The 27,294-nt window shown below is 39.1% G+C and overlaps 1 protein-coding gene across 1 annotated transcript in view; it reads left to right on the plus strand.

The window, feature by feature from the left end:
- LOC122816456 (cytochrome P450 3A2-like) overlaps positions 1-26,565 on the plus strand; it is a 525,311-nt gene extending 498,746 nt beyond the window's left edge. Inside the window, exon 13 of the mRNA XM_044089264.1 lies at positions 26,188-26,565. Within this exon, the coding sequence (XP_043945199.1) occupies positions 26,188-26,283 (96 nt within the window). The 3' untranslated portion in view covers positions 26,284-26,565. The remainder of the gene's footprint in view (positions 1-26,187) is intronic.
- Positions 26,566-27,294: the final 729 nt, after the last annotated feature.

The following is a 27,294-nucleotide window of genomic DNA, read 5'->3' on the forward strand; positions in this document are numbered from 1 at the left end:
AAGTATATCAAACACTCCTGCTCTTGTGTGAGTACCTCCAGTCTTTCTGGAAGCTTGAGGTAATTTCTCGTAGCCATTTCCAAATTTAGGGAGAACAGTGGTTGCTGGGGCCAGAAGGGAGTCACCACAATGATCTTGGGGGATTCTTTCTGAATATTCAGAGGTAGCCTAGGTATTAGTGGAAAGGGTAGAAAAACATCCTGCCCAAAGACAAGAAAAGGCATCTGTCTTCCAGGCCTTCTTGCGTAGAGTCCTGGAACAGAATCTTACTAGTTGATTGTTCAAAGAGGAGGCAAAGAGGTCTACTTGAGGAACTTCCAGTAGATGGATGAAATCTTGGAAGACCCCTGATCTAGTTTCCATGTGTGACTGTCTGTCCTGGACCTTCTCCGCTTGTCTGCTATACAGTTTTGCTCTGATGAAATGTAGGATGCCTGAAAAGTAAGATTGTGTTAGACAGCTATATCCCAAGCTAACATGGCTAGTCTGCAAAGGGGGTATGACCTGGTTCTCCCTTGCTTGTTGGTGTACTACATGACTCTGGTATTGTCTGTAACCAATTGAAGAGGTCCCAGGAACCAAAGATGGTATAGAGAGTTGAGTGCCTTGATCAGCATCTCCTTGACATTTTTGCATATGTCCTTGGTGGCCCAGACCCCCTGCACTCTTATCCCTTCTAAAACTGATCTTCAGTCTGAAGTGTTTGCGGTTACTGACTGCTTTAGATCAGGGAGGGAGAAGGGGAGACCTGGACTCAAGGATATCTGTTGTCTCCACCAAAAGATCTCTTTTCTAACAAACCTTAGCTTTGGGATTTTAAAAGATAAAGGATGTTGCTGCTGGGACCAAAGATTTCAGATCATATGAGTTTACTAGACTAATGGCCCCAGGGCCCTTACAAACCTAGCCAAGTTCAGTCCATGTTCCCAAGGGTGTCTGGTTCAAGCAGACACTAAAATCAGCACATATTGCCTCTGTCCAAGAGGGACACAGGAGGAACCCCCGGGGTGAATTTCCGGTTACCCATCCAATTGTCCGAATTACGCTTAAATAGGGCCAATAAGGGGCTTTGTTTAACATGAGTAGGAAGCTTGGTCTAAAGGTGGGGCAAACTCTGAGACAAATCTGTCTCTCCAGCAAGTTCTGTTGATGTCACATTCCAGGTTAAGGTCCTTTGAGAGAGTGACCCATGTGCCATTTGGCTTGCGAATGTGCAGCATTTCCATTAAAGCTGGGTCAGAGATTGCTCTATGTGCAAGGCACAGGTGACCTCTGATCAGTCTGTACGAGACAGAGTAAAGTGACAATGATTTCAGTCTGTTCACATAAGACAGATCTTGAAGACACTGAATTTTATTTGTAAGGAGCCTTTGTGGTCTCTCCAGTTGTTGCAAGTGTCTGGAAAGGAACATACCAAAGGGAACATTGTACTGTATTATTGGCCTGATGAGGGAAGAGTACAGGGGGGGTTTAACCTCTTTTTTTCCTGGAGACAATGCCCTTACTTATGAGATGAACAGTATAAAATGTTGTTCTTACCACTGTGAAGACATGGTGATCGAAGTTAAGGTTTCTGTCGACCTGCGTGCTCAGCTCTCTCACCACTGACTGTCTGCTTAAGATATTGCTATTGATGTGGTAGCTTGCAGGAGCATCACCCTTGCTGAAGGGGATGCTAATGCGGTTTTTGCATTAAGTTTAAGACCATGACTTTGGCACCAGTCTTTCGTTTGTGTAAGACATTCTTGAAGGATGTTGACATTACTAGGGGTATTAATGATCGCTCTCAGTTTTCAGTCATCATCAAACTTTGTCAGCCACATTCCTTTAGTTGCAGCTTGCACTTCAGAGAAGTAGATTCTGAACAGTAGGGGGTCCAGAACCGATCCCTGTGGAACACCACTGGTTACGGGTCTGCTGGAGGAGGTGGACTTCCCTGTTTTGACCGTATGAGTTCTATCAGTGAGCCAGTTTGCAACCCACCAGACAGTATGTGGGTTGATACACAACTGGGTGAGTTTATCAATGATGCCTGAGTGAGGGATTGTGTCAAAGGCCTTGGCTAAGTCTGGGTAGACCATATGCATAGATATGCCCTCATCTAGAGCTTTGGTGACTGTCTTGAAAAAGTCCACCAAGTTTAACAGCATGATCTCCCCTTGACAAAGCCAAACTGGCTGAACCTTTCTCATGTGGAGTCTTGCCAGGGGTATCAATAGAATCATAGAAGCCATGAGGCCCAAAATCCTGAGGTATTCACTCACAGTGACCAAAGTCTGAGTGGAAGAGCTTAGAAAAAAGTCTAAATAAAGATCTGTTTTTTCCTCTGGAAGAAAAGTTCCTTGAAGTGAAGTGTCTATTTGACGTTCCAGGAACACAATCCTGTGTGAGGGAGTCAAGAAAGACTTTTGAATGTTTTCTTGGAATCCCAGCTTGTGTAAGAGATCTCTCGCCCAAGAGAGATATTCCTGATGCTTTGAAAAAGACTCTACAAAGATGAGAAAGCCATCTAAATATGGAAAAATGTGGATACCCCGTAGCCTGCAATGAGCTATAATTGGAGCTAGACATTTTGTGAACACTCTTGTTGCAGTGGATAGTCCAAAGGGTAAAGCAGAGAATTGATAATGTGATCCAGACACACAAAACCTTAAGAAATAACTATTTTCTGGATGAATGTGATGAAAAAGCATCTTTTAAGTCGAGTGTTTCTGGGAAATTTGAAAGAGGAAGAAATGGTTACAGGTTATGAAGTGACATAATTTTGTATTTGGGCACTATCACAAACAGGTTTAGGAAAAAAAGATTCAGAACTGGTCTCCAAGCATGTTTCTTTCTTTGGCAAAAGGAACGTCCTTGAATAAAACTCTCCCCACCTGGGAAGGAGGAACTGGTTCTATTACTCCTTTGGGACAGTATGTGATGAAGAACAGATGGAAACAAAAGAGTCTGATATGGCAGATGAGGAATGACCTCTTGGAAAGGAGAAATCTTCACCTGCTGTCATCTGTAACCTTTATGAATGATTTTCAGAACACATTTGTCTGAAACAATCTGTTGCCAAAGAGAAAATTATCATATGTATTGCTGTATTTCCTATTGTTGTTGATGCTATTTTTAATATTGCTAGGTGTTGGTTGCATAGTGCCATTGTTACTGTGTATCAGTTGCATTTACTAATTCTGCTTTCGTATATTGCTTTGTATTAACCTTGCTATTCTCCCAATATCCTGTGTCGGTATGTAACTAAAATACCGAAAAGCAAAGTGCCTGCAGCCATGGCATTTAAAAGATTTGTTTTCACAGCTGTGAAGCCACTGGACTATATCCTCTAGTGGTATTGTTATTTTAGCAAAAAAGCAAGCAGTTTCAGACTTAATTTCATAGCAGAATGCAAAGGCTTCTCTTCTTCTGAGCATGAGCATTAAGTACACGCTTCCAACTCAGTAAAGAGAATACAGCCCATGGCATCACTCACAGAAAATGGACTTCAAAGCTTTACATATGAACTGGATCCTATCATGTTCTCGGACATTAAAGTGTAGAGGTCAGAAAAGATAATAGTAAAATAATAGGATGTGGAAAAAAAGCTTAATAACTGTAAAGCCAATACTCCTTGTTCTCTCCCAGCCTATATTTTAGTCAAATACTTAATAATTAACTGGAGAAAAAAAACACAGCTGCTCCAAAGGTTAACATGAGAAAATAACTGAGTTATCCACTGGTATTGTCTCTCTTCTGCAAAGATAGAACGAAGGAATTCCAAAGCCTTCCCACCTGTTTGAAAGAAATGTACATTGCAGGGAAGCTAACTTAGACATGCAGTTTTATTTTGTCTGCTTTCTTCTGTGATACCATACTGTCCTGGGTGGACTTCTGAACTACCTAGCTAACACAGACAGATACTGAAAGAGCTTTGCTTACTGCTATTCTACTGTACACTCTTGTTAATTCAAGGCCTGTCCATCCACAAAGACAGATCCATTTGCATTGAGGGAGATGAAAGTTTGGTAGAAAAAACATTGAATCACATCTACTAGCAACTGAATTTAACTTTTGCCTAGAAAGGAGGCAGCATTGGTGTGGAAGAAATCATCTTCATTTTTCCAGATTTCCCAGAGAGTTGCTGGAGAAAGCAGGACTACATTTTCCAGTGCTAATTAAGGACCAGAGACCCTTAAATGAGGATAATATGCTAAGAAAGGATTTCTAGATGTAGAAACATTTTGTTTGGATTGGCAAGTGACATCTGAGATGCCTGACAGATATGTGTTAAAACTAATGCAAACAATTTTTCTGACTTCTTACATGAGGCCTCAATAGACCCAGGAGCTGAAGCAACTCCAAGTAACTATTATCAGTGGGCTTCAAAAGATTCAAAAAGACTGAAAGCTTTACCTGATATCCTTCAAGTTATAGGCTAAATGAGGTTTGAGGGGACAGACAGCCTTAGTGTATGTATAGCTAAAGACAGAAATTGGGAAACTGGAGTGAACCATCCATTGCATGTCACAAGTAAACCAGTAGATGATTTCTAAATTGGCAGTGATCTACTTAAAAGATTTATGCCTATAATTGGTTATTTCCATGGGGTGTTGTGGTTACAGGTGAATTAGCTCATTCTCTTTAGAAAGAGTGTAAAGATTCATAAGTTGGCAGAATTGTGCTATTTTTGAAAGAGATGATGCAATGCATAAAGTGAGTTTTGTAAAGTCTGATGCACCAGATGTGTCAGTGCTAGGAAACTCTGAGGATATGACTTTATGGAGACAGATGTCATATGTGGTGCATGCGTCAAGGCATGATGTAGTACAGTCTGAGATAAGTGCCTGAGGTCTGACATTCTTTACTAAAGAAGTAAACCCCGTTATCTCAGAAAGTCATCCAAACTCAGAAACAGTAGTGCCACATACTGAGTACCCTGCCTCCCTTGTGTAAAATGCAAAGGAAAGTTCATTAGGTCATGAATCATTGCATTGCAGAATGTGGCCAGTGGGAAGTGAAGTCTGTGTGGCAGTTAATGCAAAAAGTTTGTAGTTGCCTAAATTTTATGTTTGGAATATGAAAGGTGTCTTATGAATGAGCATTGTTAGAGAATATTAGAGCCAAATGCCTGACCCGAAATTTGTTAAAAGTTCGGAGTTGCTAAATGATATTACAAATCATGGTGGGGCTTAAACGAGTATAGGAATTTGTACTTAAAACCCCTAGATAGGGAAAGCAGTGTACAGGTGGTAAAGGACCTAAACTCACCCCAGTGCATAGGTGTAGATGTCCTGCTGTGCATGTGTATGTGTGTGTGTCTGATCAATGACATTTCAGGGTCACTAACAAGGGGGGATCCAATACCTCTGTGTGTGATTCCACAAGCTCTGAGCATGCCCCTAGGAATGCCAACTTGTTGATGAAACCGCTGCAGTAATGCCATCTATTGTCGGGTAATTCCCTTTAAGGGCTAATATTAAGAAAGGTCACGAAATCCTTGACCAAATTACACTATTTGTTCTTAAAATCATTTTAAAGACATGGAGTTAAAGTTGCAGTCTATACCCTACTTGTACACTGGCTGCAGATTAATGCATGCCTTGGTGTATACCAGCTGCAGATTAATGCATGCCTTGGTGTATACCAGCTGCAGATTAATGCATGTCTTGGTGCATGACCCAACAGCAAACCCCACTGCTGCAGAATCTGACTTTTGGCTATGTACAATAACAAGGGAATCTTTCTGTGATTTGGAATCAGCTGTTCCTGTTACTGGGAGTTGCCAGAAGGTATCATGCAAGGCAACAAACTGAAGGAAGAAATAAGACCACTGTCAAACTGTTTAATCCATTTGGTAGTGGTCTTATTTTTCTCTTTAGCTCATTGTCTTGTATGAGACTTTCTTGTTTGTGTGCAAAAGATATTTATGATTATGGGGCAACTGGTCTTCGTGTTACTCAGGTGCCAACTGATCCTAGCAAGGACCCAGTGTATGTATGTTAGTACTGGATCCCACCAAAATCTTATGAGCACATTCAGGAGATTCTGGATATCCAGATGGAGGGAGGAGCTATAAACAAGTAAACGTTGCATACAACTCTCCTACGTGGAGTATTCTCAAACCTACAGATAACTGGAGTGTCAGTATAGACTAGAGAAATTTAAAAATTAGGTGCCCTTATCTTTCTGGTCCATAACTTAGCTGCACCAAAGCTTGGTAAGGGTTGAGAGTACAAAGTACTGCACATCAGTGATGTCTCAAATGGATATTTCAAATGAATTCTGGACATTGAAGGTCCATCCTCAAGACCAATACAAAATGGCCTTCACATTTCATATAAAACAATACCTCTGGAATAGGTGTCCCTTTCAGTAGCTGGACTTACCTGCAAATTTCAGTTTCTTTCTGCACAAGGCTATGCCTGATGCAGAAAGCAGAGGGAATCTGATTTACATGGATCATCACTAATCAAAAGTAATACTTTTGAGGAGCATCTTGCTGAAGTGATGTATGTGTTATACCACCAAAAAATGCAGGGGTCAAATTGTCCCTCACAAAAGGAACATGTTTCAGAAACCGGGTCAACTACTTAACGTATGAAGTTGGACCAAATGGGCTACTCCATCAAAACCCCAAATAAGAGCCTATCCAATGTATCATTCTTCCAAAAAACTGAGGGAGCTGTGAAGCGCTATTGGATATATGCTGTTACTCTAGACAATTTACTCAGGACTATGGAGTGGTGGAATGCCCCCTAATCAAGCTGCTAAAAGAACCCTGAAAATAGAGGGAAGAGCAGGAACAAGCAATGCAAGCTTTAAAAGATAGGTTGAGTGAGGCACCATGTGTGGGTAGCCTCAGGTAGATTAAATTTCTATTTATAAACAGCAGATACTGACAAAAGTAGCAGTGCTGTCCTACACCAAAAGCATGATTCTGATCACCATATTATAGCTTATGCTAGCAAGACACAAAGTGAGATAGAGAAAAAGTTCTCTGAGTATGAGAAGGCTCTCTTTTCTACTGCATGGTGGTATAGAGATTCAACAAACTATATCTGTGGCAAATACATTGTGAAACAAGCACAATACCAGCTAACCAGAAGCTATTGGGTGTTTAATGTGTCTAGTAGCACAGTTGTGGTCTGGACCTTAGCCCTCCAAGACCAACCATTAGAAATAAAATATGTCTAAACAAAAAGAGCGCAATTGCCCAAACAGTGGCAGATCTACAAATGCATGACTGCATCTATGCAAACACCTCAGCAGAACTCAATATCAGAACCTTGCAAGGCAGTAAAGCAGACACTACCATTATGATAAACAATGAGTGCAAGTACCTTCCTAAAATGCATGTCGATGGCTGTTGTTTTACTCAGGATTGAAACAGGTCTTGTGGCTTGGGGTAATATGTAATGAAGATAAACAATGCCATCCTGACAGGTACCAGTTTGGACACAAAACTAATGCGTATGCTGAATTAGCAGATATGCCTGCTGTCCATTTCAGTTTGCAGTACATTGTAATATGTACAGCGTCTGATTATACTAGGCATAATCTCCTTATAGACTTGTCAGGCTGGAAGGTAAATGGTATACTGAGCTCTGAAGGACAGTTATATATTGCTGAAGTAATACTAGTTACAGATCAGTTAGTTTAAGATCATAACTTAACAGTGTCCTGGAAAAAGGTCAAAGGCTACTTAAAACTACAGGGAGCAGATAAAGCTGGAAATTATCTTAGTTGATGCACTGGCTAAGGGAGGTCCCTGAAAAACTAAAACCTGGAACTTTACTCATGTCCAAGAAAGTACAGATCTACTTACTCATCAGGAGGAGACAGGAAGAGGAGTATGTTTTACACTTGTATAGTGACAAGACTGATTTGGGTAACCATTTCAAATGTTGAGACCTGCTAGAGCAAGTCCCAAAACACGGAGACTGAATGGCTGAAAGAATGGACTTACATATACTAAGTCCAAGATGTCATTTGTTTAAATATTTCTCTTTCTCTGAGGTATGGCTATCTCTAAGTTGGTACATATAGGTTTTGGGGTATGGGGGCCTTACTCCTTACATGGGAGGGTTTAGGAGGGCTTGCCCCCTGCAAAAAAAAGTTTAAAGGAGAAGAGCAATTTTCAAGATTTGCTCTTCTGTGTTTTCAGTCTTTTTTTTTTCATCTTGTTGGCACTTAGCATTTCAAGTATCAACATTTCAGTAAGGAGCCCTGATGTTGACTTGGTAAAAATGCAGAAGGAAGATGAGATTGCATGGAAGTTTAATTGCTTCATTCTGGATCCCAATGCAATTAACCTTGCTGAAAGTGATCGACAAAACAACTATGATCTTAAGGCCATGTATAGACGAGACAGATGTCTGTTAAGAGGTGGTCTCCTGGTAAGGACTAATAACACCTCGCATAGATTCCATTGGCAGTACCTTTGGGACATGGAGGGATCATGTTACAACATGATGAACCATCAGAAACCCATAGGGGGACAGATGAACATATGATACACTGATGGAAGTCACTTACTGGCCTAATGTGTAGTGATCACTGTACACAGGGATATATAACAAACAGTTTCTCCTAGACATAAGACACCCCTTCAGGCAAGAGAAGACAGAGTGCCCTTTTCTGATCTTCAAACTGATCGTCTTAGCCCAGTAACTAGGTCTTCTTGAGACAGTCAGTGCTTTTTAACTGTCATCTGCAAGTTTACAAAATGGATTGAATGTTTACCTGCACCTAATAACACTGCATAAATGACTGCCTTGCTGCTAATCAACCATGTGTTTAGTTGCGGGGGGGTTCCCTTGTGGGTAGAATCTGATGAAGGACCACATTGAACTATTTAGGTTATAGAAAATATATGGAAAATGCTGGGAGTGCAAAGAAAGCTGCATGTGTTCCATTATCCAGAGTCCTCAGGTCTGGTAAAGAGAACAAATACCCTATTCTAAGGAAGTACCTCAGCTCTATATGAAAGGACTGGGGTATTAAGTTACCCCTACTATTAATGTATATCTGAGTCACTCCCAGTAAATCCACAGATGTCTGACCATTTGAAATGACTGGCAGGGGAATGACACTGCATTGCACCTTCTGTATACTACAGAGGGTGCAAGTGTCACACGTACCACTGCTGTCCATGATCGTGTGACCCATCCAAGACAGCACTTAAACATTTGCCTTTGTCCAGAATAATACCGAGAAGAGTTTGCAGGCCTGTAAGGTCTAGTATTACAAAAGGCTAGCCCCAGGGAATGCTAAGTAGGTGAAAAAGTACACTGTTTTAACTATGGTAAGGAAAATGCAAAAAAAAAAAAAAAAATGCCTACCAAGCTGAGATAGATCATTCTTAATAATAAATAGGATTTCCCTGGTGGCCTATCAAATACAAGTAAACAGGAAAAGCACCAGTGAAGCTTTACTTAAATGATTTTACATTAATCAGTTATGACTTTTTATAGGATCACAGGATCATAGCAAGTTACTAGGCTACTGGCCCTGAGGCCCTTATAAGCCTAACCAATAAATTAGCCCATGTTCCCACAAGTCAGCACCCGATGCCCCTGTCCAGCAGGGACACGTGGAATCCCAGGAGTGTATTTTCTATTTCCCATCCAGTCATGAACACAAAACAGGTCTTCTTACCCTAGAAGATGAACAGACAAACACGGAACATGTAAAAAGAGTCTCTAAACAATTGACAAGTGTAGTGTCATGTAGAATTGCTATGTGCCTAAAGGAATAAATGGTAACTTCCCCCATCCTTCATATTTTGGTATTGAATGAAGATATACATCTATAGACATGTATACTCAATTATAGATAAAATGTAGGAAGAAAAAAACTTTCAGTAAAACAAAAAATATTATGGTAATTCTGATAGTCATGGATATTATTAGCATTATATGATTTGCTATGTTTTTGTTATAGTTAATGACATTGTGTTATACCACTGTATGTTGTTTATATAGTACTGTTGTTACCGTGTTTTGATTGCATTCAGGTGTTACTGTTGTAGTAACTCTGCTGTTCTCCTGACATCATGTGAATATATACACACATACACTTACAGATACTTCAGTTACAGGCAATAATGCCCTTCAATTCTGCCAATATACCAAAACAGTTATTCCCATAATAACTGTCCAGGTTATTCTTAAAAATATGCAAACTAGTGCTTGCTGTAATGCAATTTCATAGTCTGTTCCACGCATCAGCTACTGTCTCAGAGAACCAATTTTGTCTGATGATTCTTTCCTACTTGTTGATAATCCAAAACATTCCCACAGGTAGTTGTCTATATATGCCCTATATACCTGAATAAGTTCTCCTCATAAATGTCTGTATGAGACACTGTACAAGTTCATATATTTTAGTTTTTCATAATAACTTAAATTTTCACATCCATGGACTTCCTTGGTATATTTCCACTGTGCTCTTTCCAGTTTACTCATGCTTGTTTTATTATAAGGTTTCTATGTTGTTATTCCATACTCAAGTTTGGGTCTAATGTAACTAACAAAAGATGATTTCATCATTTCTGATTTCCTAGACTGTGTTAATCTTTTTTATACAACCTATAGTTCTGTAGCTATCAACCAATTTGTTGATATGATTAGAAAAGCTGGATAATTTTCTGCACATCAGCAAGTCAAATGGCATTAGAAGTACTAGGTGTATGGATCTAAACTTCTACATCAACAGAATGATGTGGAGGGACAGGTATATCTTGTAGTGGATACCGCTGCTGTGGAACAGACTCCCCATTCACAGAAAACAAAAATTCATTCCTGTCCATATTCAAGTGCAACTTAGATCTATGGATGGGAAACAGAAAATTTACCCCAGGACTGCCTCCTGTACTACTAATGGACAGAGGCAGCTCCTAAATGCTTTATCCTATGCATGGGTCCCCTCAGGTTATCTATGGTATGATCCCAGTTATTCTCAATAGGGGTAATATATAATTATCAAGCATAGGATGGGTAGGGACAATCTATAATCAAATGGGACAGGTCATTTTGAACACAAAAAGGGAAATTGGTTAGGCTTAAAATGGCCGTCAAGGGTCAATTTAGTCAAGTTCTTTTGCAGACCTGCCCTGTCTGTAACACATTTAATCAGTTTACCCATTTTCAAGTCATCGGCATACAGACTGCAGAACATTTCAGGCATCTCAGATAAAAAAAAGATAGGTCTGAACCAAACAAGTATGGTTTTAGGACCGAGCCCTGTGGGACACCTTGGCTATAACCTAGAATTTCACCTGTCCAATTACTGTATGACACCAGCCATGTCCTATTTGTAAGCCGTGCAGCTGTCCATCTTATCAAGAGTACATCAGTACCTAGTTGTAATTTATTGATCAATGTTTTGTACATGACCCTATCAAATGCTGAAGTTAAGTCTATATAAATTACATCACAGCACAATTTTTCATTTATAGCTGGTATTATATTGTTATAGAACATCATGCTACAGGTAGTTATATATTGATTTTCAAGGTACACATGCTAATATGTGGTTTCAAGTCCCAAACTTTCCAATTCTGACAATTTGTCCAAAATAACCTTCTCCTTTATTTTTCCACAACGTGAAAGTAAACCTATGGATCTGTACAACTCTGGTTTTGTCCTACTTCCATTTCCCTTAAAGATGGGTTTAACAAGTGCACGTTTCCAGTCTTAAGGAATCTTCCCATACTTAATTACTTATTTTTGATTTCTCCAAGTCTTTTGGGTTTCTAATAACATGACAGGAATGGACTCCATTCCGAAGTCAAAGTATGATTAAAGTTGATGAAGTTAGTATTGTTTCAATCTTTGATGTTAGCCAGAAGTGCTGTTCGCAACACCCATAATGTGCCCAGTAATGGCTCCTTTTGCAGTTAATGCAGAGTTACATGTATTGACATCATATCTAAATATGATTGTAGATTCTTTTTTGTAAGACCCATTGCTCCTACTACTATTGGAACTGTCTGGGTATCTTTCTTACACATTGCTCTCATTTCAATCTGCAAATTCTGACATATTATGACTTTGTGTTTCTCTGTATGCAAGACACTGTAGTCATTAGGTGTGGCAGTTTCAATGATCAGTGCTGCTTTTGTCTTCTTTTCATGGACCACCATATCTGGTTTTCTCACATCTATCTTTTGAATTGTTGCTAATGAGTGATCCCATGTGATGCAGACTTCATCATTTTATGCGATGCGTTGTGGTTCATGTTTCCAGTGTTTTTCAGCTACTTCAAGATTATAATGTTTGCACAATCCCCAGTGCAACAGTCTTGCCACATTATTCTTCCTTTCAATATACAGTCCTTCTGTCATTAGTATGTCACAACCAGCAGCAAGGTATGTGACTGTCCCAGTTCTGTTTTTCAAAACCTACATTTATCTGTTTTCCCACGTGTTCAATAAACTTTGTAAACCAATGTGTATGCAGTCTACTGTCTTGGGCCGCCAATATTAACCTTTCATCTTTTGATTTTAATTTGCCTCTTCTTAATCATTCCTGTGTTCGATCCTGATCAACATGATGATCTTCCATGAGTTTTCTATGCTTGCAACTATATTTATGCATTTTCCACATTTCTTAGCTTTTCATCTGATCCTTCATCTTATATTCTTTCTTTTGTTTTTTGGCACATTCAGTTGCTGCCTGATTTTTATCTACTTCTGGTTTAATTTGCATTACCGTTTGATGCTGATATGTTTCTGCTAGATTAAAAGGGAAGTTATCTTAGATTTATTCTCCTCATGTTTCAAAACTTTCACTATGTTTGGGTCTTGTGAGGTCAGCAGATATGTATGCAGTCCCACAACTGCAGATCTATACATGTAATCAATTTCAAGAACGCCCATACCTCCTGTGGAACAGGGAATATATAATCTTAGTATGCAATGATTTTTATAAGTCATTTAATGAGCATGGAGCATCCTTCTTGTTTTCTTATCTAATCTGTCCAACACCTTTTGGGGCCAGTCAGTCACTCCAAAACTCTGTTAGGACAGGAAGAGCAAATTGGTTTATAGCTTGAATTTTGTTCATAGATGTCAGCGCTGTTTTCAGGATTAATTTATGTCTTCTAAAATATTCCTTACTAAATTTCATTCACATTTGTTCATGTTTTATTGTTGATCCTTCATCAATTCCCAAGTATTTATACATTCCCTCTTGCTCATGTTCTTTTATATCACATTCTTGCCCCAAACTGATGTTTTATTGGTGCTGCAGCTTTCCTGCTTTAAAAATTGCTTTTGCACATTGAATATCAAGGCCAAATTACATTCTTATATCACCTGAAAAAAGATTTGACTAGTTGCAGTTGTGCTTGACAAAGAGAAGGTGAGAAGTCTTTACACTTAGTTGCTTTCTGGGAGCCAAATTATAGCCATGACCTAATCTGTTAAGCATACAGCGTAATGGGTTAAGGGCAAGCCAAAAGAGCAATGGTGATAGAGTCATGAGTAAATGAGAGACGTAGAGTAAATGACTTAGTGAATAGCCGATCTGACAGTGCTGTAAGTTCATGCAGATGTGTCCTCATGTCATTCTTATTACAGGTGTGTATCGCTTAGCATCCTTCCACACAATGTCCAACTGCATGTACGTCCATTCTGTACTATAAGGATGTATATGCAGTCGGACATTGTACAGAAGTACATTAAGTTAAGCACATTGTATACTATATGATGTTTGCATAACTTCCTAGTTGCCTGATGCCGTATTGCACAGAACCTATCCTGGACATTAAGTGATACACACCTGTAATTCCATCTCGTCACTGTGCTGTTTGGGTCCAGTTTTGTGTGGTTCTTTTTTCAATATAATCTAATTTGATTTCAGTATTTGAGGTTACCTGGATGTTTAGTAGGGCAATTTATCAACCCCTTTGTGGAGCCAAACCACTTTGCATAAGATTTTGTAAATCTATCTATAATCTGTTACATCTGAGAAAAAAAAGTTAGAATCTATGCAAAGTCTATCAGTTTGTATATCTTTACTCCAGCTACATCTTATGTAGCTATAACATGGTTTCTTGTTGTGCGCAACATTTTTATATAATTTATTTATTTATTTATTTCGGTTTGATTACCGGGGGAGTCCACTGGGCCAGAAAGTGCCCATTTTCAGTGGAGGCCCGGGGAGAAAAGCTCCATAAGCAATATGATACAATAAAGGTTACATAATGTTGAAGGTAAAGTTACAATTATAAAATTCATACAGTAAGAAAAGCAAATGCATAAAAATATATACTTTTAAAACACAGTTAAAGATAGTAGAGAAAATAATTTACAGGAGTTTTCATTGAGGGCAGCAGGATTCAACTGTCTATACTACAAGGCTCTGAGGTTACATGTTATTTACAATATTTGCATACTTGGAGTCAAGAGAGACATTTCTCAAACAGAGAGTGTAGCTTAGGTTTGTTTTAGGAGAATAGAAGAATATTTGTTTGAGGGAGTATGGAGAAAGGAGTATAGAGAGCTCAAAGGAGAAAATTTCCTAGAATTTATGTAGGGTGAGAGCAGGAACATTTCCGTTTAGAAGACAGGTAAGAGAAAAGTTTGGACTTGAAGGAGTCAGAGTTTGGTATGGTCCTAAGTAAAGGAGGTAGGGAGTTCCATTTTTTGCCTAGAGAGAAAGAGAGAAGGAGTTGGCCTGCAGGACGTTTGGGTTTGTGGATAGAGATTACATTTTGGTGTTCAGATCTCAGAGATCTATTTGGGATGTATGGGGGAAGGATGTTTGTTAAGGCTGGGCATTTATCTGGGTAGAATATTAATTTGTGAGCGGAAGTTAGTTGGGTGGGTGTTAGGAGATGATTCTGAGTTAAGTAAGGCATAAGTTGGTGTTGGACACATTTTTATAGAATTTTTGATATTGGTGAAAGTAGGGCAATGGGGCGGAAATTGGAGATATTGGTGTTTTTGCCTCCTTTGTGAAGAGGTAGAATGTAGGCTGAACGCCAAAGTTTGGGTACATAAGACTCTTTTAAGGATCTGTTAATTAGAATGGAGATTGGGAGAGCAATACCTTCAGCAGCACATTTGAGGAAGGAGGAAGGTAAATTGTCAGAGGCATTGGAGCATGGCTTTAGTTTGGATAGGAGCCTTTTTATAAAAGTGGTTGAAACAGGTTTGAGCTGGAAATTGAGTGGACAGTTACTAGGAGTGTTAGGTGTTGGGGAAGGGGAATTGGATGGATTATTGTTTGGGAAAGATTTGGTTAGCAAAGCTATGGATTCTGTAAAGAAAGTGTTGAATTGAGAGCTTAGTTCCATGTCAGTTATACTAGGGTCAGGGCAGGGATTATTCCTGGACCCTGGATGGAGTAGGGAATTAACTGTTTTCCATAATTGTTTTGGGTTCTTGTTAATGTCGGACTGAAATTTATTGTAGTAGTTTTTTTTTGTCTAAGGTGATACGTTTTTTTACTTGGTTGCGTAGTTGGGTGTATTGGAGCAAGGTAGAAGACATTTTATTTTTCTGGTAAAGCTTCTAGGATTTATCCCCAAGATGCATGTTAAGTTTTGTTTCTTTGGACAGCCAAGGAGCAGAATTAGCTTTGACTCGTTTGTTTCTAGGAGGGGCTTGGGAGTTGAGAGTATTTAGGAAGACAGAGTTAAAGTGTTCTACAGCATTGTCAAGGGGAAGAGTATTTAGTATTTGCCAGTTTATATGTTTAAAAGTGTTTGAGAAAATAGTGGGGTTGAAGTTGCTAAGATTACGAGTGTGGATGTAGTGGTGTTGATGTTGGATGGAGTTGGCTGAGCGGTAAATGAATGCTAGGAGATGGTCGCTAAAGGAGTCAGGGCTGGTGCCAGAGAGAATTATTTTGTTGGGGTGAGAGACTAGGATCCAGTCAAGGATGGATCCTGGGGGGTGGTTTTTGTTAGGACGAGTGGTGGAGTGGATTACTTGGGAGAAGTTGTAAAGGTTAATGAATAGGGAGGGGGAAGGTGAGTTGATTTTATTCCAATCAATATTAACATCGCCTAGGATGTAGGTTTCATATTTTATTTCAGTTAAGGCCCAGTGAAGAATATCTTCAAGGGTAGAAATGTTATTGCCTGGGGAGATATATAGGGAGATAATGCAGATATTCTTATGTTTATTTAATCGTAGTAGACTAGCGGTTAGTTCAGAATTTTTGAATTGTGGAATTGGGATTTGTAGGGGGATTAAGGAAAGATGGTTAGAGTAGATTAGCGCAGAGCCTCCACCTTTTTTATTTAATCGGTCAGTTCTGTGAATTTGGAAACCAGGAGGTAAGATTTCAGAGTTGGCAATGTGGGATTTTAGCCAGGTTTCAGAGATAGCTAATATGTCAGGTTGGTTGTGGTAAATCCAAGCTTGTAATTGGTGTATTTTGTTATTAAGGCTTTGGGCACTGATAGTGAAGAACTTTAGGGTGTTAAGAGAGGAAGCAGAAGTAGAGGAGGGAGGGGGAGAAGGGTCGTGTGAAGTGGGAGAGGTAGGGGGAGGGGGGAGGAGTTGTTAGTGGTGTGGCAGGGGCCAGGGTTGGGATGGATATCTCCAGATAAGTCTAGGTCATTGCAGACAATAACTTTTAGCTTTTTAGGTTTATGTAGTAGGAGACTGCTTAGGGCTAGTTGTAGTATATGAGTGAATGATTTAGTTGTTGTGGAGAAGAGTTTGGGATGGAATAGGTACAGTAGGTTAGGTTGAATTAGAGAGGAGGATATGTTATGAAAGTGGATGGACTGCAATGGTTGCAGGTGAGAGCTAGGGATAGTTTGTGTGGAAGGAAGGTAAGGGGGAGTTTTGAAATGGTAAGAAGTAGCATAATAGAGAGGAATTAGGAGTATGAGAAGGGAGCATGGGACACAGATAGAGTAAAGGATTTGGGAGGTCATGTTTAGAAAGGGAGTATTGAATGGAATAAAAGTAGAGGAAGTGGACAGGGAAAAGTGGGAGGGAGAGCTGAGGAAGTAGATGGGGTTGAAATTGTTTGTAGGGGAGAGAAAGAGACTAAGTTAAGGGGAAAAGTATAGTGGTGTGGGAGGAGTAAGAGGGGGAGGGGTAATGAGGAGAAGGCTAGGATTAGATAATTAGTGAGAGAGGGAGGGGAAATATGAGGAATATATGTGGAGGTGCTGGGGCAGGTGGGAATTGGGGGCAGGGTAGGGGAGCGGAGTGAGCCCGCAGGGCGAACGGAGCGGGAAGAGCCAAAGGAAGGAGAATGATAGGGAAAATAATCAGGAGAGTGAGAGAGCAGAAGGTAAGTTTGCAAAGATGTGTAGTGGGTTAAAAGACTGACAGAGAAATATAGTTGTTGGTAGACATATAGAAGAGATGACAGTAGAAGAAGGTAATAGGCTTTGAGAGGGAATAGAGATGGACGTTTGGTAAGTGGAAGAGAGAGAAAAAAAATGAGGAGAGGTAATCCAGGGAGAAATAGAGAGGGAGAGAGCAGTAGAAGAGATGTATAGGAGCTAAGTAGGTAAGATAAGGAGGAGAGAGGGAAAATTAGTAGAGATAGCAAGAAGGTAGAGGAGCGTCACCTAGTGGGCAATCAGATTGAAGCAACAAAGTCTCAAATCCAGTTGGAGGGGAGCTATTGAAGTCAGAAAAGGGATAGAAATATACTAGGGGGAGTAGGGTTATTTAAGAGACGAGAAAAGGGGAAAGCTTTGGCTGCTGGCTAACCTGGCAGGGGAAGCGCACCCCAACCTACTTGAGTTTATGTAATACCTTAAATTGTTACAAAAGGTTAAGAATAACACATACTTTCACTGAAAGTTCCTTGCTGGGAGAAAAATGGGAGTTTGGATTTGATCAGAAATGCCTTGGTTGTGGGTTCTTAGTGTGGGCTTGGCTTCCGGTAGGGAAGAGCAGGTTAGAGCCGGATGGGCAGGAGCACAAGCTGGAGCATGCAAAGGAGAGAGAGAATAAAAAAAAGAAAAAAACAAATGTTATAAAGCAGGCTGTACAGGAGTTTACAAGCATACAGTTTTAACAATACAGGATAATTTGCAAATAATTCATTGGATATAGCAGCACAGATGAAAATAAGTTAAAACTCTTATCATATTCCAAATATCACAAAAACAAAACATCACCAGACAGCAGCATAGGTTAGCTAAGAATGAAATTGGAAATGGCAGCACAGATGAACATAAGTTACAACTCTATCAAATTCCAGAATATTACAAAACAAGGTTGTTACACTAATAGCACACAGCAGGGTTGCACAGGTATGCAAATAAATTAATTGGATATAACAGCACAGATTAACAAAGTTTAAACATTATCAAATAATGAATTGGATAAAGCAGCACAGGATGAACAAAGTGTAAACTCCATCAGATTCCAAAATATCACAGAACAAGAGCAGGTATATATAAGCCCCACACAGTTGTTACAGGGACAGCGAGCTAATCACTAAAGTAGTTGAGCATTGACCAGTACATTTCATTAGGATTCAGTGAAGTTGCAGGTAATAAACACCTAGAACCGGTTCAGTGAAATAATTTAAACAGTTCCAACAGCTGAATAAAAGCTTGTATAACATCAGGGTTCAAACAGGAACTGAGAAAATATGAAAATAGTTGCAATTTATGAGTTAACTATTTTTTTCTTGATTGTGTCTCACACTGTTTAATTTGTCTGTCTAGCTATTTTATTTCGCTTTTCAAAATTGTAGTTAAATCTGTTTCCATTTATTATAGTTTTTCTATCTCACTTCAATAAAGTATCAAATCAAATTAGACGCAGATAAATTCCCAGGGTTAAATGAAAATATTTCCATGTCTGGCGTGTTAAAATTAGGGTGGTAAAGGTTGATTATATTATTATTTTATTAAGATTTTATTGTTAAAAGACTTTTTATTAGGGCATTCATCCAATTCCTTAAGGTATTTTTATGAAACGTGATTTTATTTGGATAATTTTAACCTATATATTTAAATATTTATAATGTCTTTGTAAATGTCAACAGCGTTTTTTATCGTTCATTCATTAGTATATTTGTTATATTCCTTTAATTGCGGTAAATTTTCATTATTGCCCGTTTTGAAATCATTCTCATGAATATTTAATAGCTGGTCTGGTTTGATTGGCTAAAGGTATACTCGTATGTTATTTAAGGGTTGATTTCCTGCTATTAGTAGTTCTGATGAAGTCTGATATTTAACAGATGAAAGTGTGTAGCTCATACACTTTTTATTATTTTGTTTATTAAAGTTGTGTTTTATTCTCTCTGCCCAGCTGGTGTGGTTTGGGATTTGTTTTTTGTCAACAGTAGTTTCGTAGGGGTTCAGTGATTTTTACCCACAAAAAACACTTCCTATCCTAAATATGTTCTATTTGTACTTTGCGTAGTATTATTTCTGTCATCTGTCCAGTCATTAGTATATGTAATAACAATTCTCCAAACCGTGCCAATTGCATAAGTGTAATCATCTTCAGTAAGTCTAGATTTACTACTAATAATGGTAATAAATCATCCGTTTGACATGAGGAACACAGGTCACCAGCGTTACCAAGTATTACCTTTAAATATGCATAGCATTTAGTACACGTGACAATGTACACCACAAGGTTAGCACTTAGTATACTGTACAAGATACTTATGCTTTAGCAAATCATAAATGACATTTTCTTTTAAGAAATCCATTTTCAGCTACAAACAAATAATGAATTCTAAAAGAAAAAGATAAACAAAATCAGTTACCACAGAGTTTAAAGAGGTTTTAAGTCAACTTCTATGAGTAATCTCACAAGCAATATACGACTAAATATTAAGTACAATAAAGTTGTCGCACCACTTACCACTTGTGCCAGTCACAGAATTCCGTTACATTGTGCTCACTAGCTTCTACTCACTTTCAATAGCAGTCTCACATTGTTTTAGCATTAAAGATCAATAAATCACAAACCGAAACAGGATTGTTTCAGATAAGTTCTGGATTGCCCTACCTGCAGTCTGTGTGAATTTGTAGCTGGTGTAGTTTGACTGTCTAAAATCTAACCGTTTGTAACAACAAACAGTGAAAATTAAAGGTAAAACAGAATGTACTACAAGCTACCCTTTCTTCCTACAAACTGTGAAAACAAGAAGTAAAAAATAAAATATAAATCAAAATAAATCTTCCCTTTAGGCAATTGCACATTCAGCCACAAACCAACATAGGATTATTTCAGATAAGCTCTGGATTTAACAAAAAGACTGAAAAGCCATGCTGTTTAAAAGATCTGTTTTCCTAGCTGAGGGGATCTCTGGACTATATCCTCTTTTAGTATCAGTCTTCAGCAAGAGGCATGCAATTTCTAACTTATTTTCATAGCAGAAAACAAAGAACTCACATTTTCTGGACATCTGCATTACATACCTACTTTTCAGTTCAGCAAAAGGAATTCAGTCTATGGCATTACTCAAATAGAACAAGATATTAAAGTCTCAAGAGTCAGAAAGGGTAATAAAAGTCACATGATTTGAAAGAAAGTTTAATGTCTGCAAAGTAATACTCCCTCTTCTCTTCCAGTGTATATTTTAGTCATAGAAGTAGTAAATTGGGAAAGAAAAAAAAAGCTATTCCAAAGGCTGACATGAAAAAAAAAAAAAAAATTCACAGCTGGAGTCTCTACACTGCAGAGGCAAAACAAAGGGATTATACTGCAGTGAAACTAACTCAGTCAGTCATATATTCAATTTTATTCATTCTGCTTTCTTCTTTGATACTTGTATAGTTATACCTGGACTTCTCAGCTGCCTAGGCAACACAGATAGACAGACTCTGAAGGAGCTTTGCTGGGGGCTGCTGTGCCATACACTATGAAATAGGAGCCAAAGAATGTGATATTGCATCTTGTTAGCTGAATGCCATCCACAAAGACAGATGCTTTTCCAGTGTCCCTGAGATGTTGGCTAAGATCAGGTGTGTGATATACAAGAATAACTGGGCCTACCTGGAAGCCAGAGTTGATGTGCAAGGGATTATCTTCAGTTTCTGGATTTCCAAGAGAGTGGATACAGAATTAAGGGCTACTCCTCAGTGATAATTGAGGACCAGCGACCGTTAAATGAGGACATAAGATCTTCTATAGCTATGTAAAGAAATTCCACAGCAATACCCAGATTTGCTCTGCACTAATGTACAATGTACCTCCTATACCAAGCCAACAGATATTGCCAATATACTGGCCGACAGATTCAGTGCCAACTTTTCTCTCCCTCCCCCAAAGGACCAATCACAATACCATTAGATTGCCAGCCACCCAGTATTACTGCGGTTAAAACAGCACTGTCCAAGGCCAAGAATAGAGCTTTTATGGGACCTGACAATATCCCCGGCTGTGTTCTACATGAACTACAGAGTGAACTGGCTCCTCACCTGTGTGCCCTGTTCAGTCACAGCCTCACCTCAGGCTTTGTCCATACCGAATGGCGCACTGCTACAGTCATCCCGCTCCACAAGGAAGGAGTAACTACAGACTCCGAGAACTATCGCCCCATTAGCCTGACAAGTCTGATATGCAAAGCTATGGAACACATCATCATGGACCTAATAAACAAGGATATAGGGAATCTGCAAACTCTGGAACCTACACAGTTTGATTTTGTAAAGGGTAGATCATGCCTGCTCAACTTGGTCAATTTCTTTGAGTCAGTCACCAGAGCTGTGGATGAAGGCAAGGTGGTTCATACAGCCTACCTTGATCTGGCCAAGGCATTTGATACCATTCCCCACTCAGGAATCATAGAACAACTCACTAAGTTAGGCATTAACCCCTATATCACTAGGTGGGTGGCAAACTGGCTCACAGATAGAATCTACAGTGTGAAAGTAGCTGACACCAAGTCAGGCTGTCGACCAGTCACAAGTGGAGTCCCACAGGGTTCGGTCCTGGGTCCTCTCCTGTTTGGTATCTACTTCTCAGAAGTCCAGGCCAACATGAAGGGACTCTGGCTGACAAAGTTTGCAGACGATTGCAAGTTGGGAGCTATTATTAACTCCCCAAGTGATGTTGACATCCTACAGAAAGGCGTCGATGAGACCAATGACTAGTGCCAGAACCATGGCCTTACGCTCAGTGCCAAAAAATGTGTCATCATCCCCCTTGGGAAAAAATGGTTCCCTTGAATTACCACATCGATGGTGGTCTACTGAACACAGAAGGCATTATAAGAGATCTAGGAACACAAGTTGACGGCAAACCTCTCTTTTGTCCACCACATTGCCACTGTGCTCAGAAAGTCTTTCTATGTGGCACATCTCATTACTAAGAGTTTTGCATCCTGGAAGAAAGAGGTCATTGTCTCCCTCTACTCTTCCCTCATTAGGCCAGTCATCGAGTACAATGCCCCATTTGGCATGTACCTCACTAGACACCTGCAACAACTGGAGAGGCCACAAAAGTACCTCACAAAGAGGATCCTAGGCCTTAAACACTTGTCCTATATGGACAGACTCAAAAAACTCCAACTATTCTCTGTCTCATATCGCCTACTTAGAGGCAATCGCTGCTTGACTTACAAAGCCATGTCTTACCCAGCTCTGTTAGAAATGCTATATCTAAAGAAATCTCAATCCCTCTGCACCACATGCTCCAGAGACCTCAAATTCTTTACCACAATTAACAGAACATACTGGAGAGACAGGTTCATAACCCAGAGACTACCCATGCTATGGAATAGATTTCCAGTACATGTCAAGCAGAGCACTTCACTGGACCTCTTCAAGAGGAATCTTGATGAGTGGATGGAAACTAGAAAATTCACCCCGGAATCACTCCAGTGGCTCTACTCGATAGAGGCATTAGGAACTAAGGTTGGGTGGCATGAGGCCAGGGTAATCCTATGGGCAAGGCTTGTAAAGGCTCCAGGGCCATTAGCCTAGTACATACCTATGAACCGCTAACAAATGACTTCTAGACATAGACAGAAACTTTCTGCTTGGATTGACAAATGACATCTCAGATGCATGACTGACGTGCTAAACTAACACAAGCAATTTTTCTGCCTTCTTACTGCTGTACAGTAATGTTGTATTTGAATAATGCCGACTCAGTCATTGAGTTATTCATGTATTTGTAATATTTTCATAACTCAGAGTTATTCGTGTATTTGTAATATTGTAAGAAATTCTATTTTTATACAAATCTAACTTGATTCATGCTAGCTGTTTTAATTCTTAGCTTGACTGGAACATTGAACAAAAGAAGTTCTTTGTGTTTCACTGTTGCAGTCATCACACATGGGTTATCTGCCTGCAGGTAGCCCTCATTCGACTCAAATACCAGAGTCTTAGTATTGCCGCGTTGGTTGCTGTCACTCCAGGACTGACGTCAGGTCGTCAGGGGTGTAAAAACAGGCAGACAACACCAATTACATCAGTCTTTCTTGCCGAGGAGCCCATTGCAGAAGCAGTTTGCACAAGTTCCGGTCAGCTCCTGCCTGAGTTTTTCATTATGAATTGAATCATCCTGAAGTCTTCTAAAGCTAAGTACCCCATTGGGGATTCTTTTTTCTTGCTCTAACTGATGTCAAAAAAAGTTAACAATTGTCACCTGTGGAAACCAAATACCACACACAGATTTTCATTCTTACTTCGTCACCTGTTTAGGCTCAGACCACGATATACCTCGCTGTCAGTTTTGTGCCTTGTTCAATACAAAGTACCTGACTCTCACAAATTCCTTTTCAAAAATCCTATTGCTGACCCAGAGGTCATCTCCCAGGGGCCTAAAGGTATCAAAGCAACTACAGCTAAGAATCCCACCCCTTCAGACAGTGATTACAGAGCTTTGGACAGATGAGGTAAGAAAGTATATACCACTGCAACTCGTCATTAGGGCTTTGAATTGTCACTTCCACATGCTGAAGTACCAGCAACATACTATGGAACTTATTAACCAAAAATAGCTACCTTTACAGACTGTGCAGAAAATAAAGAATTGCAAGAACTTATGCATTCTGCAAGCCAAGTCAGCAAGCATACATTGCAGTGTGGCTTTGATACCCTAGAAGCATCTTGCAGGGCTGCAATCACTGGTTCTGTACTGAGAAGGCATGCTTGGCTTAAGGAGCAGCCCTTGCCAGACCATGTTAAATCAAAGTTACTTGACGCTCCTTTGAACAAGGGCAATCTGTTTGGCACCAAAGCAGAGGAGGTTCTTAAAAAGATGGAAGAAAAAGCTAAATCTGTGCAGACAGTCAAAGATTTCTTGCAAGTACAGCCTCCTAGATTCAGTAGGCAGTGCCCCTCGAAACATTGGTCCTTTCCAGCCCCCTCAAGGCCATTTCAATCTAGACCCAGGGGAAACAGACCCCCCCAGACTCCAGTCTCAGGGTATGCAGAGATCTACGCAATGGAGTGCCTCCACCTCTAAAGTAGGGAGTGCTAGGCCACCGCCTTATGTAAAGAATTCCCAAAGACTTCTCTACTCTACTACCCACCTCTGCCAACTGCTTGTGCCCCTAGGAGGAAAACTTGCCCTTCATGCAAAAAATGGATTTCCATCACCAAAAACTCATGGGTCCTCAACGTTGTATCCCAGGGGTACAAATTTTACTTCCACTCACTGCCAACCCCAAAAGGGTTCCCAGACCTCCCTCCAAACCAGTGGGCAGAGGCACAAAACCAAGTTCAATCTCTGCTCTCTATAAGGGCAATTCAGCCGGTTCCTGTGGAACAGATAGGTCAAGGATTCTATTCCAGACTTTTCCTGGTACCAAGAAAAGAGGGCACTTGGAGCCCAATCCTACATCTTTCATTTCTCAACACCTTTCTGGTGTTACCAAAATTCAAGATGCTCACCCTGCAGCAGCTTCTACCTATGCTAGCAAAGGATGCCTGGTTAGTCACCCTAGACTTAAAAGAAGCCTACCTGCACATCCCTATAAGGGAGTCATGCAGGAAATGCCTATGCTTCAGGGCAGGATCTATGCATCATCAGTTCTCTGCACTTCCCTTTGGCTTATCTACTGCTCCCAGAGTATTCATAAAATGCCTGGCTCCAGCCATTGCTTACTGCAGACAGAGAAATATTCAAAATTTACCCATATCTGGACAACTGCCTGGTTCAGGCAGTCAGGAACTGCTGTTAAAGCACCTGACATTTGTAAAAAAAACCTTCTAACCTCACTGGGGTACACCATCAACGAAAATAAATCAAAACTGGTCAGTAATAAAGGTGTATAACCATACATACAGTACCTGTTCATACTGAATTATAAAATCAATATTTCTATTGTACCGGCCTTGAAAGAAAAAGCAGCCAAAATTTAATTTTTGAATGTATTCATAACTCTTTATGATGAAAATGTGTAATAGTTTTTTATGAAGTATTATTTTATGATATGCAACCTATTTATATATAATTTATTCAACATATAACTTTAATCTTAAGCATTTCTAGTTTAAAGAATTTGATACAAGTATTATTTTTATTCAAAATATTGATTTTATAATTCAGTATGAACAGGTATTATATGTATGGTTATACACCTTTATTATTAACCAGTTTTTAATGATTGTTTACAGCTGATTGGTCAAACTATTGTCCAATTGGGTTCATTCCCTGACTATTTTAAACTTGCAGTTTTAGTATTTCATTGTTCTGATGAAGTCAAATTTATTTGATGAAAGCGCTTAACTATTGACTGGACTTATTGTGGAATAAAAGGTCTTAGAGGGATTCGGGACCATGGTATATAATAGAAAGCCAGAATGATCTGTTAAGAATATAGTTCAGCTGGCCATGAAAGCTATTATGGAAATCAGGTTTCTAAATAATAACTTTTGATTTTATCACATTGATCTTATTATGTACTTTTCTTACACTAAGTGATTTAACTGGATTTTTTGACTAACAACTTGAAATAAATAACAAACAAACAGCAATGAAGCCAGTTTAGGATTTCACTAGGACTATGGTAAGTGTGCATGTGGAGTACTGTAACAATTTTGATTTTTGGGCCCATGCCCTAGTAACAGATTAGACCTATTTCTTTGTGTGTCATGTTGTACATGTGAAGTGTGTAGTAGGGTAACCCAGTGCACGTTTTTGTGTTTCAGTATTATTTCTCTACACATCTTCATTTGAAAACATTGGAAGCACCCTGATGTTGGGCATCCAGAATGATGTAAATTCAGATAATGAAACTGACTTCTGACTTTTGAACAATGTCTTTTTTTACATTTGTTCTATTGCAGATTCCACTGGAGCTGGACACTGGGTTTTTACTGCAGACCAAAGAGCCTGTCGTCCTCAGAGTGGTGCCAAGATGTAATGTAGCCATGCACGATTGAAAATACAGAAGAGAAAGAGGGAGAGAGAGAGAGAGAGAGAGAGAGAAAGAAAGACAAAGCAAGAGAGGGAAAGAGAAGGAACAGTATTGTCAAAGAATCATCTTAAAACTTGTAGTCACTTGTAAAATGTTTCACTAGTAGGACATATTAACACTAGAGCGTAGTGAAATCTAAATTGTTATCCAAAAAACAATCACAGCCAAGGGTAAAGTTCCTCCAAAACAGCAACAAAAGAAATCCAAAAGCAAGGCTAGTAGAGGACACCCCACGACTATAGGAAGCTGACCATTTATTGAGATAAAATGCAACAAAACAAAAATAACGCGTTCCCAGTAAGCGCTTTCACATTCCACATGAATGCTTCATCAGACTGTTAACTGAACACTGAATTTAACCACCTTTTAAATATCTTGTCTCTATTATTATACAACCAATCATATGTTATCATGAATAATATATCTAAGTAACATCATGTGATCGTGTAGTGGTACTATTTCTTTCGTTCGACTTTAAATCATGTGACTATTTATCTAGAAACATTTCTAAGTTCATAAAACTTTGCTAAAACATATGCTTATCTAGTATACATTGCATATGTTTAAGAAATTTTTTTTTAAAATTTTATACTATATATAATATGTAATATAACACCTCAGCTCTAAACACATAATATCAATATAAATAAGAACAACATCTATAAAGAATTAATACCAAAGTCAATATGCAAAATCTAATGACATATCTTATCATACACATCTCTAAAATCCATATAATAAAGTGCGCAGTGCTTTAAGGTAACTACAAGAATCCTATATAAAACATCTATCTACTTATAAAATTAAACTGGTATCATAGTAATACCATAAGCATGTTATAACATATTGTAAATTTTATTAAAAGCATGCTTTAAATTGTGTTTAAAACTATTATGTAGCTACCGAAGCTCAACCTAATGGCATCATAGTGACCTATACCTATATAAAAACTTAAACACTAAAAAATTTTTGTGCA

This window comes from Protopterus annectens, chromosome 12.part0 (genome assembly GCF_019279795.1).
Source record: "Protopterus annectens isolate FY-2018-M chromosome 12.part0, PAN1.0, whole genome shotgun sequence".
In the NCBI taxonomy this organism is placed as follows: Eukaryota; Metazoa; Chordata; order Ceratodontiformes; family Protopteridae; genus Protopterus; species Protopterus annectens.